Source organism: Symphodus melops (assembly GCF_947650265.1).
Source record: "Symphodus melops genome assembly, chromosome: 1".
Classification (NCBI taxonomy): Eukaryota; Metazoa; Chordata; class Actinopteri; order Labriformes; family Labridae; genus Symphodus; species Symphodus melops.
The window spans coordinates 41,873,409-41,889,915 of record NC_136691.1 but is presented as its reverse complement, the minus strand read 5'-3'; the positions used below and the strand labels follow the sequence as shown (position 1 = coordinate 41,889,915).

The window sequence follows — 16,507 nt, the reverse complement described above, 5'->3', positions numbered from 1 at the left end:
CTTTGCACGTTTTAAAGTGATTTCATCAGCAGATTAACATTTAAAAAAAATAATTAAAGCTCTCCTTATACTTTGACATAAATACAGTACTGCATTTGTTGAATTTATGAATATTTAAAGTTGTAAACAATGCCTGTCACGCCTCTTCCGGTGATGACGCATGAACGCGGAAGTGCCGCCTAAACTGTCATCGTCGCTGTTTTCAAAACATGTCCAAACATGTAGGCAAACTCTTTATTTAAGTGAGTGATTTCGATTCATGTTAGTCTTTCCTGATCAAGGGAAAAGGTAAGTTACTGAATTACTATTTATTATTGGAACTAGCTTGAAAATAACACAATAATCTGGTTATTTTTATATTCTCTAATGTGAAAGCGTCTTCTTAAACTTTTTACGATATTTAATCTTCCCATTACATTAATCTTTTACTGTTTTTTATTGGTCTATATACTTACTATCAGTCCTTTCAGAACTACTGTTTATATAGTAGTCCCTCATTTGCAGTTTTTCTTTGTTCATGCCCTTTCTCTGTTTGGCCTGATTATTGATTGTTTATTTTTTTGTGACTTCCTCATTTTGCTTAGTCTGTCAAAGTACTTTGTAAAGATGTGTTTTTAAATATGCTTTATATATATACACACACATACAAATGAAATGATTGTATAAATACCATGCAGCTATAAAAGATTCAGAACAGCAGGATTGATTTTAAATTGATCCATAGTCCTACAAAATCTACATTTTGTCTTACCCTAAAGGTTCCACTCTCCTCCGGGATGGAGAATGAAGACAAATTCACCAGTAAAGAGGGCTTCCTCTCAAGGATGGCCCTCAATGATAACAAGGCTGGTATGGAAGGTCTTGACAGGGAGAAGATCAACAAGATTATCATGGAGTCATCCAAGGTAGATAGTACTAACATCTTAAATACTATTTTTATCCTTGTTCTGTCGTTAGACAACCACATTCCTTACAGACATACTCTTCACACAGGTTAGCAAAATGACCTCTCTTTTGTCTGAGTGATCTTAATATGATGTGTTAGAAAGGAGAAGGCTATAGTGAGTAATTTGGTATGTGAGCTCCACCTGTGTCCAGCCTTGTGTGAAAGTCCTGTATCCTCTATATTAAAGGTCTAAATAAATGTGCTAACGTCTCTATTTTTCGTCACGCTGTGCTAGAGTATCTGTAACTCTCTACTTTGCCCTACTCGTTGCTCTCCAGGGATCCAGGTTTTATGAGAATGAGCTAAAGAGAGAGCAGCAAGTGAACCAGCGCATTGAAAAAATGATGTTACAGAAGGCCCAGATAACAGAACATCAGTTAAAAAAAGCACAGGCTCAGGTAAGACTTGTTGATTCACATGTGTAAGGTTATTTCCAGAAGTCACCCAAGAACACATTTCAAAGGGGAAACAAAACATCTCCTGCTTTAGCTACATAAACCTGTCTTTAAAGGTAGAGGGGATGGCTGCAGAGCTGGAGAAGGGTCGTGACCTGAGCCGTTGTATTGTCCATGTGGACATGGATGCTTTCTATGCAGCTGTGGAGATGAGAGACTGTCCTGAGCTGAAGGACAAGCCAATGGCTGTGGGATGCATGAGCATGCTGGTGGGGTAAAATCATTTGTCCTTAGTTAAAGAATCCCTGCACTACCTCTGTACATGCATCAGATACTGTACATGACAAAGTGCATAACTTATTATTGTACATTTCTTAACCAACATTATTTGATTGTATTCTTGTATTATTGTTATTATTTTTTTGTATAAACTTAATAGTTAAACATCTTGGATTTTTAAACAAGTGCCATCTTGACGTAGACACAGTCAAGTGTCAGTTATGTTTTGGATACCATATTGCCTCACTAATGTAAAATACTTCATTTTCATTTTTATCTTCTTCAGTCAACATCTAACTACCATGCCAGGAAGTATGGTGTCCGAGCCGCCATGCCTGGCTTCATTGCAAAGAAACTCTGCCCCAACTTAGTCATCGTTCCAACTAACTTTGATAAATACAGAACTGTGAGTGGTGAGGTAAGTTTGATGGCAAAACAAATATGCTATGCATCCTCTATGTGACTTCTTGTGTCGCACTAACAGGTGCTCATGAATTTCAGATCAGAGAGATTTTTGCAGACTATGACCCTCACTTCCAGCCAATGAGCCTGGATGAAGCCTATCTGGATTTCACAGACCACCTGGAACAGAGGCAGAGCTGGCCAGAATCTTCACGTACACATCGCTATCATGTCAACAACACAGCATCAGGCAGGACTGAATTATATTGAAATGTAGAATGATTGGATAGTGTTACATGTTGTGCTTTTTAAAGTTGAAACATTTGCCACATACAGTGTAGACAGGACAACATGTCAGGAAACATTTTGATACTTAAGTGCCCTTCAGTTGAAATCCGTCTGACTGGTATGTGTGTGTGTGTTATATTTTCTTTCCTGTAAAGGTCAGAAGGAAACACTGGAGACCAAAGATTTCTCTCCAGTCCTCTTTGAGGACAGCCCCAGCTCCTCGCCAGACTCTAAATGTGTCAACATGTCCGGCGGTGTGTTCGAGGTGTTCGGGAAGTCTGTTGAGGAGGCTGTGAGAGAGATGCGTTTTCGTATTGAGCAGAAGACCATGCTGACAGCCAGTGCAGGTGAATAAAAAAACACCACACGGGTGATGAATAAAATCTGTAGTGAACAATTTTAACAAATCCAATTATGTTTAGAAAAGCCACTTTGGTGATGAATGTGGACGCTGTTTTCAAACGCGTGCTCAGCTCTTAAAAAATGTAAGAAGTCTGTTGATAGACTTTTGGATATATGCACCATTTATTATACAACTTGTAAAAATGATTAAAACAAAAAAGACGAACCACTACGTCTATTGGGATTAATAAAACAAACAATTCCACTTTTTCCTTTCTTCCCAGGCTGACACGGTGGAAACGTTTTGCTCTCATTCAAACACCTGTCCACTTCACCTGGAGCCCTGATTTAAAGCGCCTACTCAGGCTCCCCATAGTGCCCAGTAAAGGGACTGCATATATAAAAGATTCAACACATAGTTTGGCTCCAACAACATCCTTCTACATTCAGTGTTTTTTTTTTCTTTTGAGTTTCATAGATAAATGAGAGCCTGTTCTTTTGTTTCTATTCTTTTGTGCTTTTTGTTTAAAGCATTAGACTCTTCTGTGTTTTTAGCTGTGTTAAGATCTATTTTCATCCCCTTGCTCTCTGCCCTGATTTATAATAAAAATCAATAAGAAAGGAGAAATACGAGATGGCCCCACCTTAAACATGATTCAATCTTTACACACATGAAGCCGCTCAACAACATTAGTTAAGACTTTGCTGCACATGAAGTAATCATCAAGATTGTGTATTTTGTTTCCCCAGCTGTTCATTTCTAAACACTCTGATTACACTTTCCACTCTTTTAGGAATTGCTCCAAACACAATGCTTGCCAAGGTGTGCAGTGATAAGAACAAGCCCAACGGCCAGTACAGACTCCCCCCTACTAGAGAGGCGGTCATGGACTTCATCCAGAATCTTCCAGTTCGCAAAGTACAGTACACATTGTTCAAACTAAGTTTTAAACAGTCTTGTGGCATAGCTAGTGATAAAGTATAGAATTATTTTTTTAATGTTATTATTAGGTTTTTTTGTATTATTAGAGGCAGTTGGGTGTGGTGTAAAGTGACAAATGATGTGCTGCAGATGGCTCAGAGAAAATATAAAGAAATAAACTGTCTTTAGAAAAAAGTTATTTTGTGTATCTTTGCAGGTTTCTGGCATAGGGAAGGTCAGCGAGAAGATGTTGAGCGCGCTCGGCATCAGCAGCTGTTCTGATCTCAGCCAGCAGATGGGGCTGCTGTCGTTGTTGTTCTCGGAGACAGCGTGGCATCATTTCATGCAGATTTCCCTGGGACTTGGCTCCACATACATACCTAGGTTTGTCACTGTCTTATTAACACAACTCAACACAACTGATTAAGAAAAAAGTGAGAGAAAATATTCACTATGTATTCCTTCATACAGGCATGAAGAAAGGAAAAGCATGAGCACAGAACGGTATGGCCTAAATGGATACTGACATGTTCGGATGTACTAATTTTACTGCTTATTATCCCTCTAGCTTCCCTCCTTTTCTTTCTGCTCCTCTAATTTCTGACATGTAACCTTTATAGGACATTTAAAGAGCTGAACACAGCTGAGGAGCAGTTGACTTTATGCAGGGAGCTCTGTGAAGACTTAGCAGCAGACATGAAGAAAGAAAATCTCAAGGTACATTCACAAACTGTACACATTTTATGAGCAAACAAGGGGTCCTAAACAAAGATGCGGCTACCTGTATGGGTTAAATTGATAATACATTACAAAACAAGCAGTAGGAATATTTAAGCAGAAACGGACAACAGCATTACATTTACTGAAAAAGGCTCTGTTGGTTTCAAAAGAAAAATAGTGTCTTATTGTTATCCTCCTAAGAATCACCCTGACTCCAAACCAGACCTCCTGCAATTACCCCAACCTGTTCATTCAGTTTCAAATCGATAGAGAAAGAACTGGATGGCTTGGCATGAACATCACCCCCTGCCTGGGTCCCAATGTGGCCTTGATAGCTGTAGGAAATGGAGGACCATTAAGGCAACAGCAGGGGCTACTATCACCCTTGGAAATGTCTCCCTGGGAGATGATCACATTACTTTGAGTGCTTTTTAAAGCATGCTTCTTCCAAAAAAATATTCTGACAAATCAATCAGTCATGTGACAGATTGTAGAAATTATGGCTGCACCATGCAGTTATAATGGGTGGATTTTTGTATAATCAAGAGGTTGTTAGCAATATAACATGACTGTTTTTTTAAATGTAAATTGTAGCCAATATTTCTCTTTTGAATTTCCTGAAGGGTAAAACAGTAACACTGAAGCTTAAGAACGTGAACTTTGAGGTGAAAACCAGGGCGCTGACGGTGCCGTATGCTGTTGCTACAGTGGAGGAGGTTTTTGCCGTCGCTAAGGACCTGCTGAAAATGGAAATAGACAACGAAAGCCCCCAGCCACTCAGACTGAGGCTCATGGGTAATTAGATGTAGCAGTATAGCTGACGTACTTGCTTGAAATTAATCTAAATGATCCATGACGCTCTGCATTTGAAGACAATCACACAGTTTATACTTTTGTTAATTTAGCTTTTCTCTGGATAACTTGATTTTTTTGTGTGTGTGTGCATTTAGGCGTGAGGATCTCTGCCTTTATCAGTTCTGAAGATAAAAAGCCGCTGCAGAAGAGCATCCTTGGCTTCCTTCAGCCAGGCAAGGCAGACTCCGGTGGCTCTACCCAAGAAATGCATCAAATGCTCGAGAAACAGAATCCCTCAGATACTCCACTCCTAGCTTGTACTCCCTTAAAGCAGAATTACCGGGGACAAGAAGAAATCTCTGCGTGGAACAAGTTAGAGAGAAGCCAAGCTAGTGATCAGCCTAAAAAGTCTTTCTTCCAAAGAGCTCACGCTGAAAGACTGAAAAGCCAGGCAGCAAGTGCAAACACACAGGGGGAAAGACAGGAAGAAAATGCTTCTGTTATCACTTCCAGAGATCCTGCTCATAAGCTTGAAGAATCACCAACAAAGGCACATGAAAGGAGATCTACAGCGTCAGACGCCTCAGAAAATGATCACATTTCTCCAGTAGAAGCCCATGCATCCACCTCCGGCTGTGGTAGCAAAGTGTCAGAGAGTCTCATCTGTCCTGTGTGTTTCAAGCGGGTAGAGACTACTGATTTAAATGTCTTTAACACACATATAGACAAGTGTCTTAACGATTCCTCTAGTAAGCCAAACTCATGCACAGTTTCTGACTCAGATTCAGATCTGGACTCTCAGAGGGATCCCAAAGAAGTTGTGGACAAATCAAGCGGGGAGTGTGTGATTGTAGAAGTGTTGGCGTCAAACAGAGATGCTCCTCGGGATGAGCAACACAGAATAACAACCGATTCTGCTCAAACAGCTTCATTGATCAATAGTGAAAACAAAACTGTGACCTCGCAACAGTCTCTGCCATGTAACGATAAAGGTCCCGTCCTCATCTGCCCAGTATGTCATCTTACCCAGGACAGCGATGACCTCATTATCTTTAACCACCATGTTGACCTCTGCCTGAACCAGGAGGTTCTACATGAGCTGAGAGGACGGACTTCATTTCCCATAAATCCACCTTCACTTCCTACCAACAAGGCTGGAGGTTGGTGTGTTTCACAATATTAACACTTCCTCACAAACCAGGAGCCTTCTTCTGTGCTTTTATTTCTTGTTGTTTCATCTTTAAACCCAGACTAACTCCCTTTTGTGGCCACTGGAGGGCGTCAGAAAAAAAATCTGTCAACACAAAATTTACACATGATCACTATTTAAAGGCAGGGTTGGTCATTTTTGAAAAGTAGCCCTTTGAAAGTTACATTCCCTCAGTGCTCCATCTGCACCCACCCCCTCCCCTCTGTGCTCCCCCAAAAGCCACGCCCTCCACTTACATGCACATTGGCCATTGGTCCAGAAACTAACCTCAGCTCATGTTTTGGGTGTGATCTATATATAGATAGATAGACCGGGAGGCATGATTGGTTCATCAGATTGGTACCTTGTGGCAGAAAAGTTTTTACACATTTACAACTGCTACAAATCAGAGCACATAAATTATTAATGTCTGCCAGAACCAAAAGACAATTTCAACCAAAATCTTAAAAAATGTATCTGGCGACAGTCACCAACCCTGTCTTTAAGTCAATTCTTAATAGGTGTCAAGAAGTTTCTTAATGACGCATCCAGCAGTCGTAGACACTTCCTGGCCATTATTCTGTCTTTGAGCTCTTTTGGCCCGAGCCACTTATTGAGTGTTGCTAATTACAATAATAACACGAAGCATTTACTATGCAATATGTTATAGTTCAATAACAAGTAATGTAAAAAAAAAATAATCTTGTGCATAAAATTTAAAGTTTAGATTTATGGTGACATTTCAATGTGCAATTTTATCTTTTTACTGTGCAAAGAGAGTTTTTGCTGAAAAGCGCTGACCTCTGCAACTAATATTAATGACGTAAGAGTGAACCACAAAAGGGAAGTTTGGGCTCAGAAGATGAAGCAAGAGATCCATAACGTGAGAGAGACCTGCAGCTTTTAGTGATCATTCAGGGAGCCTCTATCTCCTGTCACATTCTTTAACATCGTCACTTCATGCCCTTTTATTATAACAATAAAGATTAACGCCTATCCCATTAAAATAAGTAAATTATCTAGCTCCTTGTGTTTTAGGTTTTTTTGGTGAATCCTTTGTTTCAACATTGATCTAAATTCTCAGGATGTAACTAATGATATGTTCCTGTTAGCTACTTCTGTATAATGTAGCGACTTGACATCTTTTGAGTTAGCAGAAGGAATGTCTATGTGGGAGGATAGCGTTGACCTCTGACTTTGTTACTCACTGACCATGACGGTGTGTGAGAAGTTTCTATCGATTCCTACAGAGAAAAGACATCTCATTTCAGCCCCCTGGGCTTCCTTTGCCCTGGTCTTGGAAATGGCCAAATCACTTTCTCACCTATTCATTTCTACAATGAACTGCACCCTGGTTTCCTCTTAAACAAGCCTGCCTCAGAAATTGCACTCTTTATATCCCTTAAGAGGTGCTGCAATTGTGTGCCTCCTCGGTGGATGAGATATGGTGGATGTGTCATGAGTCTCTGTTCCTTTCACAGGCAGTGGCAGTCTTCTGACAACACAATCAAAAAAAGGTAAAAGCAAAAGGTAAGACAGCTTGATTACAGATTTTAAGAAAATGGCAACATGCTTGTTCTATGTATGTTAGCTAAGGGAGAATACATTTAAAATCCTGTCAACAGGAGATGTTTGAATTAACAGATACGGTGTGTGTTGGTTTCCTGACTATTAGACGGGACACGCCGTCCTCTCCTCCATCGAAGAAGGCTAAAGGCATCGGTCCTCTCAACACAATTGACAGGTTCTTCAGGTGACAGATGGAAAAGCTGCGTCCATCCTTATCTGGAATAAGATGTGATATGGAGAGTAAAGTTTTTACACCAATATGCCTTATTGGTTCTTTTATAAGCCATATGCTCGACAAGAATGTTAAACTGATAAACATTGTGATTATTTAATTCTGGAAAATGAACGTTATGATCATGTTGCCTGTTTATGCCAGTTTCATTATTCATTAACTATTTAAAGATAAACCTGAAGTTTTGAAGATAAATGTTTGCTTAACGGATCATGAGTATTTATTTTTCAGTTTGTTTTCAACTTATTTAATTTGATTATTTTTAGTCACTTCCAGTTGTATTTATTGTGGATTTCAATGATGATATAGTTTGTTTAATAATGAAGATAAGAGAATCATTTTATAATAATTGAAATAAAATACTATTCTGCAAAATTTCTACTCTGTGTGATGAGAGTTTAACATTTTATTAACATCCATTCTCTGATTAAAATCATCAGACCATAGAAGGTTGACTTACCGGAGAACATCTCACATTTAGTCTGGTTTCAAAGTAGATTACAAATGTGAGTGTTGGTCTAAATCTTGAAGTAATTCAATGAAACACTCTCCAGTTTAAACTGCATGTGTGTACAGAATTAGAGTTTTGCACAGAGTCTGCAATGACTCAAACTTCCAAGCACAAACAAGTTAAACTACTATTACAGCCTTATGTTAATCAAAAGTAAACTTCCCCGTGTTTACAGATGCTTAATATAAACTAATTTTACTTAATGCATGATATAGTTTAAGCTTAACCAATGTCAATGTCTCGTCGTGTAATACAGGTCAAATGTGACCAGATAAACATTCTTTGCTACTGTAAGAAGTCACCCAAGGGTGTGAGCTGGTAAAGTAAACATGGATCAGCCCTCCAGCAGAAAGCAACAAGAGTACACATCCATTTCAAGACTTGCCGTTCATTATCTGGAGACAGGATCTACGGTACATGAAACTGGAAAACATTTTCAACCACGGTGAGAGCTTTTCCACAGTTTTCTTTGTTTAATTTGCTTTAAGCGAATCCAGGACTGTTTATTAATACACAGCAAGACATAAATTAGAAGTTACCGTAAAGAGCCTGCAAATGGAGGGAAGAGCGACAGCTTTGAGGTCGATGATCCAGAAGCATCGTCCGAAGAAGGAGGATCTGGACCCCCGAAACTGGATGGCACAGGATAATATGAAGGGGTTTTCTGACCTACTGAACAAGAACTTGGAAAATGATACAGATGACAGCTTTGACACCAAAGAGATGTGTGAGTATGAAAGGGTAAATAAAACATTTAAAGCTGTAGAAAATAAACGTACTGGCTTTAAACAGCATAAAATAAGAACACTGTGGACAAGAGGTTAAGAGCAAGTCTCAATTGTTCAGCACTGAGCCTTGTGGATTTTATTGTTAAAACTGGAGTTAATCATTAGTTATTGATCGTTGTGTCAGTCTCTTCCCAAGACATGCACTGTATTTGCACAAGCTACACAACCTACAACATGCTCATCTCAGTGTGCTGGTTTCCAATAAGTTCTTGCTGAGGGTTTGACTCTGAAACAACATGCCTCATAAGGTGTTACATTGTGTGTTCTTGTTTGCTGTTCAGTGCTAGAGGCAGAGAAGCAATTTATGGAAGCAGCTAAGAGAAATGATGTGGAGACCATGAAGACTCTTGGAAGAGGCCTGAACGCAAATGCAAAGAATTTGGTGGGTCTAAATAATAAACCCTCCATCTGTGCTTTGTATTAATCATAAAAATAACTTCTGTGATTTTGCCCAAACCTACTGACTGAGTTGTTTGCCTCAGCATGATAGGACAGCCCTTCATTTTGCTGTTGCTGGCAGAAACAAAGAAGCTGTGAAGCTTCTTCTGCAGCGTAGGGTCAAAGTGGACCAAAAGGACAAGGTGAGAGAGTTTGAAATATTTGCATCTGAACATTTGACTTGCAAAAGCTTTTGTATTTTTAAGCTGTCACAACTTTCCACTGTGTGCTGTGACAGTACGGTGTGGCACCCATTCATTTGGCTGCCTGGTTTGGCAGTTTGGAGATCCTGAAATTATTAGTGCAAGCTGGAGCCGAGCAGAAGGTCGAGAATGAGGTAAAGGAGCAGGGGGACTTTTTTTGTTGTTGTTGTTGTTGTTTTTTCACTGTTGCTCTGTAGCGGACCAAGAATGAAGAAAAAATATCAAATGCCTTCTGACGCACGAGTTGATTTATCTTAATGATTCTGGTTTTGCTTTTTCTACCTCAGGAAGGGATGAACATCTTACACTGTGCTGCTATCAACAACCACACTGATATAGCAGAGTATATCATCAATGATCTGCAGATGAAAGAACTAGACAAAGACGACCAGGTATAATCTACTTGACACCGATCTTTCTTAATCCACTTAATTCTGTGCAAATAATAAAGTCATGTGTGATTATCTGTTTGAATCCTTCAAATTCAGTCAGGAAACCAGGCCTTCACATTGGCAGCAGAGCATGGTTGTGTTGAAATGTTGGAGTTGCTTATGGATCCATACATGATGGGCACCATGAAGCCCAACAAGGTGTGACTTTAGACTCTCCGATTTGTTTTTGATTCGAGCACATTTATTTACATTATGCAGCTGTTTATGCTCCTGAGTCTGATTGCACGCTTGAGTCACACCTGCAGGACACCTCAAAGTCACACATTCTTTGATGCGAGTTGTTTCCCTCCTTCCCTGCTGCCAGAGAGGGGACACGCCCCTGCACTTAGCTGCCAGGAACGGACACTTGGATGCCATCCAACTGCTGCTGCAGAGCTTTGATACTCGGGATGAAGTCAATATGGTACACAATCATTGCAAACATGCGCTCTATCATGGTCTGGTTTGTGACAGTGTGTGCTCAGTGGCTAATCCACTGCTGGCTGTGGCTCTAGTTTGGGTTGATTAAGATGTATCGAACATGTGCTGGAAAGTGTTATCTCACAAACCAAACAGTAACATGGCCTGAACTTCAGCTTTGACTGCTAGATTATGCTACATTTTAAATGATGCTGCTATCTTACTGCTAATAGAGCTTAGTGATGTTCGTCATCTCTATTATCTCTATTATTGGGTTAATCAAAGATGTTAAGAAAATCAATTAAATAAAAAATAAAAAAAACCTTTGGGGTCAATTAAGATACAGCTGACTGTCCAAGTTCCTTCTGTGTAAGAAAGTTAGTTAATCTGAGTTACATTTGATATAAAATAAAACCCCAAAACATTTGATTTGTTTTTATTTCCTTCCCCCCAAGATTTTTTTCGAAGCTTTATCCAAAGGAAAATAGATTTGATTGAAGATCTTTGTTTCAAACTGAAGAAACCTTTCGGAGAAATGTCTCAAAAACCATCTACCAAGCCCAGGTCCCTTTTTACCAAGCTTCAAATTTACCATGATCTGGATAACTGAGAACCCACACAGACATCCCCTTTTGAGAACCCATGCTGCCTTTTTCAAAGATACTTGTGTTGCAGGATGGTGAGACAGCTCTGTACCAGGCTGCAGACAACAGTCATGACGGATGTGTCCATGTCCTGCTGGGCGCTGGCTGTGACCCCAACATCCTCACAACAGTAAACCACGTTATGCCTACTATACTGTATTTAACAGAGAAATAAGTGACCAGTGGCCGTGTTGTTAAAGCATTTCTGTAAAACATTTCAATTTGGTAAATACTTCAGGAATTTTAAAATTGATGTCATAAAAATGTTTTTTGTTTTAAGACCCTTCAGCTAAATGTCTTTGTCTTCTAGGCCAAATGCAGTGCTCTCCATCCCGTTTCAGAGAGAGGGGACACCTCTCTTGTGCAAATCCTCTTAGACAACAAAGCCCACACCGACTATAAAAATCAGGTAAGAAGACAGGTGATGCACTCTTTTTATTCACGCATAAGCTGTGCAGTCCTCCATGCTGATCATCACAATTTAACATATTCTCTTCTATGCTAACAACCTTCTGTTGGGGCTCAATGTATTTCTGCTTTCAGCACGAAGAGGCTCCTCTCCACCTGGCGGTAAGGCACAGTCACATCCCCGTCATCTATTCTCTGCTGGAAGCAGGCTGCGACATTAACATCACAGATAAGGTATGACCTCCCTAAAAAGGGATGTGAAACAAACGATATATAATTTATGACAACATAATAAAATGTTTTTTGTATGTTTTTGTATTGTTTTTTCAAATGAACTGTTAGCGGTCCCAGACTGCACTGCATCTTGCTGCAGAGCTGGCCAGGATAGAAGTGGTGGAAATGCTTCTTAAAGCAGGGCTGGATCTGACACTCAGGGATAAGGTTAGACTTCTGTCACAAACTCTATTTCCACAGCTGACATAGTTTATTTATCTTTAAGTTTAACAAGTCATTTTCTGTGACTCTGAATTTCAATTTTCTGTTTAGAATTTCAGTGCAAAAGTGGATATTTGCATAAATTAGTAGTAACGTCCCAGCGAGTGAAGCATTGAAATTGTGAGGACTAAATGTGAAAGCTTCTGTTTGTTTTCTTTCTCATTCTTTACATACATGCTGGACGTGGAGCAGCAGGGTAAGACAGCTCTGGGTGTAGCAGTCAGAGCAGACGAGGTGATTATTGTGGACATGATCATTAAAGCAGAAAGATACTACGCCTGGAGGAAGGTGAGAAAGTGAAGTGATATTTGCTACTTTGGCTGCCTTCATATTTACAATAATCATTCTTGATGCCTCAATATCCAGAGTAACAATCGTTCATCCAAATGCCATTATTCAGATGAGATAAATCCATTAATACAATTAAAACATGGAAAGTGAAAAATGACTCGCATCCCAGAAACATTTGTCAGCTAATTTACCGTAAATTCAATTAAAGTTCATCCTAAATCCCTTTCCTTTTTGATTCTGAAAATGTTTTTTCATGCTTTCCTATTGCCAATCCTGCATGAGTGTCTTTCCAATAATCTCTTCCTGTGCCCCCTGCCCTCTGTGAGGCTTGTGGCCTTTATCAATCTACTGACGTGATTTAATTGCCCTTTCAGGCCAACCCTGAGCTTAATGAGGATGTTCACAGCGAGCATCCGCTAACGTTTAAACTCGACCACCGCTCTGAGACCAAGCAGCTCCGTGTGATGGCCTGGCGTCTGGCATACGAGCTTCTGAAACCAGGGGACTGGAAAAGACTAGCAAACCACTGGGGCTTCACTAAGGAGCAAGAGTCCTCCATCGAGGAGCAGTGGACAGGTGCCTCATCTTACACTAACTGGACAGGCTTCTGAAACTCCCTTGTTTAGCTTCACTGTTAGATTTGAAATCATTAACGTATAAAGACATTTTTTCCACAGAAGGAATATCTATTATTTTCTGCTTTGTATTTGTTTGCACACCAGAGATCCTATGGTTAGTATAACCCATTAAATTGTTTTCTTAACTGCTGTTTTTGTTCGTCTTCAGGTCAGCACAGTTATAAGGAGCACGGGAACAGGATGCTGCTGATCTGGCTCCACAAGGAGGAGTTAGTTAACAAGAACCCTGCTAAAGAACTCTACCAGGGCCTCATCCTCACAGGAAACAGGAGAGCTGCAGGTACATTCAATAAAAATATACTTTAACTAAGTACAAATGGAGAAATATTAAACATGTCTGTGCCGCCTGGAGGCTTGTGCCAAACTTTTATTACACAGTGTTCATTTGTTTCGCAGATAAGATTCGGATGGAGGCAGAGAGTACCAGCAGTAAGAGCTGCACCATTTCATGAGGCCTGAGCCAAATAGACTGACAAAATGTAACTCCATGTTGACATCATTTTCATCAAGCAATCATCTATACACAAAGTCGACGGTAAAATAATTTATTTTAAAAAATAAAACTGCATCAGATCATTTACACATGGCTTTGGTTAAGTTAAAAGATGATCTGTGATGTCGGACGGTCAGTTGAAAAAGAAATACAATTTGAATGTGATGTTACAAATTACATTACATGTCAGTCACAGTTTTGCATAATTTAAAAACATTCATTAGTGCAGCTGGTATTACCGAAAGCATAAACGTGCGCCCCTATGTTTCTGTAATCTTTTCCTGAGAAATATCCCGTTGCTCAGGAAATGTGTCATTTGTGAAAGAAAGCTGAATAATGGCGCTCAAATGATCACTTTCAATGTAGAGAGCAAGGGCACATCAAGTCCAGCGTGTCTCATTTTTCGCAGGATGCATCTGATTTTATTATCTGAACTAGGAGAGCAACATGTTCTTAAAATTGTCTGCACTTAGTCAACTACTTTGATGGAGTGAACATGGCAGGTGCTGGTGTGTGTTTTTGAGGAGCTTCTGTCTCTGGAGGAGCTGTGGCCAGGTTTGGATGAGCGAGGAAACTTTGCAGCAGTAGCCTGACCGACTGTGAGCTGTAGGAATGATAAAGGAACTTTTATTTTTCAGCTCAGAGTACATGAGTGTCAACATTAAAATAGTCATATTTCTGAGTGAGCGCAGTAATGCACACTTTCCAGTACCTGTGTGACAGGGTGATGGCGTTCAACAATCACCGAGCTCATGGGCGGAGCCACACCCATCACTTGGAGGTTGCTACGTGCGGCACGTGCAGTGATGCGAGCGGTTACAGTTTTTGACGATTTTTGTTGACTGGCTGTGACAACACGACCACTGACCTGAATAACAAAAATAAAAAAACAACATATTGCATCATGTAGAATTTTCATAACTGCAGAAAAGAAGACGTGTGGGGTTTTTTTTTTCACTGAACATAAGTTATTTTAAAACCACTATTTAAAGAGTCACTATCAAAGTTAAACAGAGCTATTGTCAGATGGACAGCGTCAATCCATACGCCTCGAGTACCAAAGTATATAGCTCATATCATATGTGTAACGCTTACATGTTTATGGGAACCTGCAGCGCCTCCTAGTGGCAATGAGCTGTGCACCACAGTAGTTGGAGGGAGTACTTCTTCTCTGGACATGGAGGCACCAGAGCCAACCTGTGGAACAGTGAGTCACAGAAGAAGAAGAGTGAGGTTTAGAGAAAGATAGTCAAAATGCTGCAAATGAAAAAGATTTAGAACTTTAACACTACAGATGCTTATGTTTCTGTAGAATCTTCAAGTGTTGATTGTGTTGATAATTTAACAACAGCTAAAGAAAGGTAAGTAAATAATTTTTTTATATATATAAAAACTATGGCTTGTAAAAAAAAAGGTCCATCTTAAAAGAATCCATCACCATATCTGGCACCTCACTGTGGGAGGGGTCTGGACGGTCAAAGGGGACTGGGCTGAACTGTGTGGACGAGACAGGACGCTGTTGAAGATGAGCAGCCGATGAAGAGCTTGGCTCATCCTGGGGACTTACGATATCTAAAGACAGAAAATAAAGAACTCAATAAGACACAACCTTCTTTGTTTGAGTTTTAAATGTTCCTCAATGCAAGGAGGACATTTTAATGACTAGCAGTTTCCTTTATGTGAAATCATTTCTGAATCTCCCTTCTAAATATATACAATATGTGACTTGAACAATTGTCAACAGAACAATGTTTAAATGTATGTAACAGAGAAGACAGTGCCATATACACAGTTGTATAAAGTACAGTATAGTGCACAACTACTACACAGTATGTGTGCAAAAAAACAAGATATATTTTATTTCATAGTTAGCAAACCTGCATCATCTCTGAGACTCATTATAAGGTGAGAAAATCAGAATTGTTCAAACCAACAACAAAAAGAGTTCTCAAATAACAGCTGGGTTTGACATGAAAAAGAAAATTCAAATGAGGTTGTCGCGCTCATTCAACTCAAAAGCAGATGGATGAGCAGAGGACAACGTCACAGATCTTTTTGTACAAGAAAAATAAAACTCAGCTTCAGCAGACGTGTGCTCAACAGAACTCTAAACGTACTGATGGGCAAGGTGAATCATTAACCCAGGAACTGTTAAGTGTTTGCCACAGTGGGATCATTTGGTCTGAATTATGTGGCATGCTTTTGTCTTCTCAAATATCCTGACCTAATCTCTCAGCATTAACATACACATTGAGAACAGGAGTTAATAGATGCTGCGAAGGTATATTGCACTTTCACACAGATTTCACGGTGACACGTCGAGCCTACAATCTGTGTAATGTAGTCTTCAGTCCCACAAATCCCCAATTTGATCCATTCATTGATGAGCCAGTGAAAGACTCCAAGAAAAGAACAAAGACCCCGTCCAATCCACTCATTCATAAATCTCCACCCTTGTCAATAACACACTCTGGCACTCTATGGAGAGATGGTGTTTCAGTTCTGAGGGCTGCATTTAATCAATGCAGCACATAATCAAGGCTGACAATGCCTTTATGGGTGTTACAGCAGCGCTCTATTTATGTAGCTGTGGAGCTTGAGAGGAAGAAAAATAGTGCAGAGTTTAATCACGTGTTTGATTAAAAGGATGGATATCGTGAAGGGGATG

At 39.8% G+C, this 16,507-nt stretch overlaps 3 protein-coding genes across 5 annotated transcripts in view; 2 read left to right on the top strand and 1 right to left on the bottom strand.

Moving 5' to 3' along the window:
* Positions 1-119: 119 nt before the first annotated feature.
* Positions 120-8,454, top strand: polk (polymerase (DNA directed) kappa). Of its 3 annotated transcripts, none has more exons than XM_079361966.1 (15): positions 120-288; positions 759-905; positions 1,225-1,344; positions 1,458-1,610; positions 1,907-2,038; positions 2,122-2,272; positions 2,466-2,657; positions 3,447-3,571; positions 3,792-3,958; positions 4,046-4,078; positions 4,195-4,291; positions 4,918-5,089; positions 5,245-6,249; positions 7,760-7,808; positions 7,923-8,032. In XM_079361966.1, exons 2-15 carry the CDS (start codon positions 777-779, stop codon positions 7,951-7,953), a joined length of 2,556 nt encoding a protein of 851 aa, XP_079218092.1. In that variant the 5' UTR covers positions 120-288; positions 759-776; the 3' UTR covers positions 7,954-8,032. The 3 variants fall into 3 exon arrangements, with proteins under 3 accessions (XP_079218092.1, XP_079218091.1, XP_079218093.1); XM_079361965.1 differs by having other exon boundaries at positions 121-288; positions 7,954-8,454; XM_079361967.1 differs by lacking the exons at positions 120-288; positions 759-905; positions 1,225-1,344 and having other exon boundaries at positions 1,466-1,615; positions 7,954-8,454.
* Positions 8,455-9,142: 688 nt separating this feature from the next.
* ankdd1b (ankyrin repeat and death domain containing 1B) lies at positions 9,143-13,836 on the top strand. Its single transcript, XM_079358157.1, has 15 exons — positions 9,143-9,317; positions 9,660-9,760; positions 9,861-9,959; positions 10,055-10,153; positions 10,307-10,411; positions 10,508-10,609; positions 10,776-10,874; positions 11,546-11,644; positions 11,825-11,923; positions 12,058-12,156; positions 12,265-12,363; positions 12,610-12,705; positions 13,083-13,284; positions 13,495-13,626; positions 13,743-13,836. The coding sequence occupies exons 1-15, from the start codon at positions 9,146-9,148 to the stop codon at positions 13,796-13,798; spliced, it is 1,659 nt and encodes a 552-aa protein (XP_079214283.1). The 5' UTR covers positions 9,143-9,145; the 3' UTR covers positions 13,799-13,836.
* A 39-nt stretch (positions 13,837-13,875) lies between these two features.
* poc5 (POC5 centriolar protein homolog (Chlamydomonas)) overlaps positions 13,876-16,507 on the bottom strand; it is a 6,144-nt gene continuing 3,512 nt past the window's right edge. The window contains exons 6-10 of the mRNA XM_079368887.1: positions 15,717-15,727; positions 15,278-15,432; positions 14,935-15,036; positions 14,552-14,707; positions 13,876-14,443 (exon numbers count right to left, since the gene is read on the bottom strand). Of these exons, the coding sequence (XP_079225013.1) occupies positions 14,309-14,443; positions 14,552-14,707; positions 14,935-15,036; positions 15,278-15,432; positions 15,717-15,727 (559 nt within the window). The 3' untranslated portion in view covers positions 13,876-14,308. The remainder of the gene's footprint in view (positions 14,444-14,551; positions 14,708-14,934; positions 15,037-15,277; positions 15,433-15,716; positions 15,728-16,507) is intronic.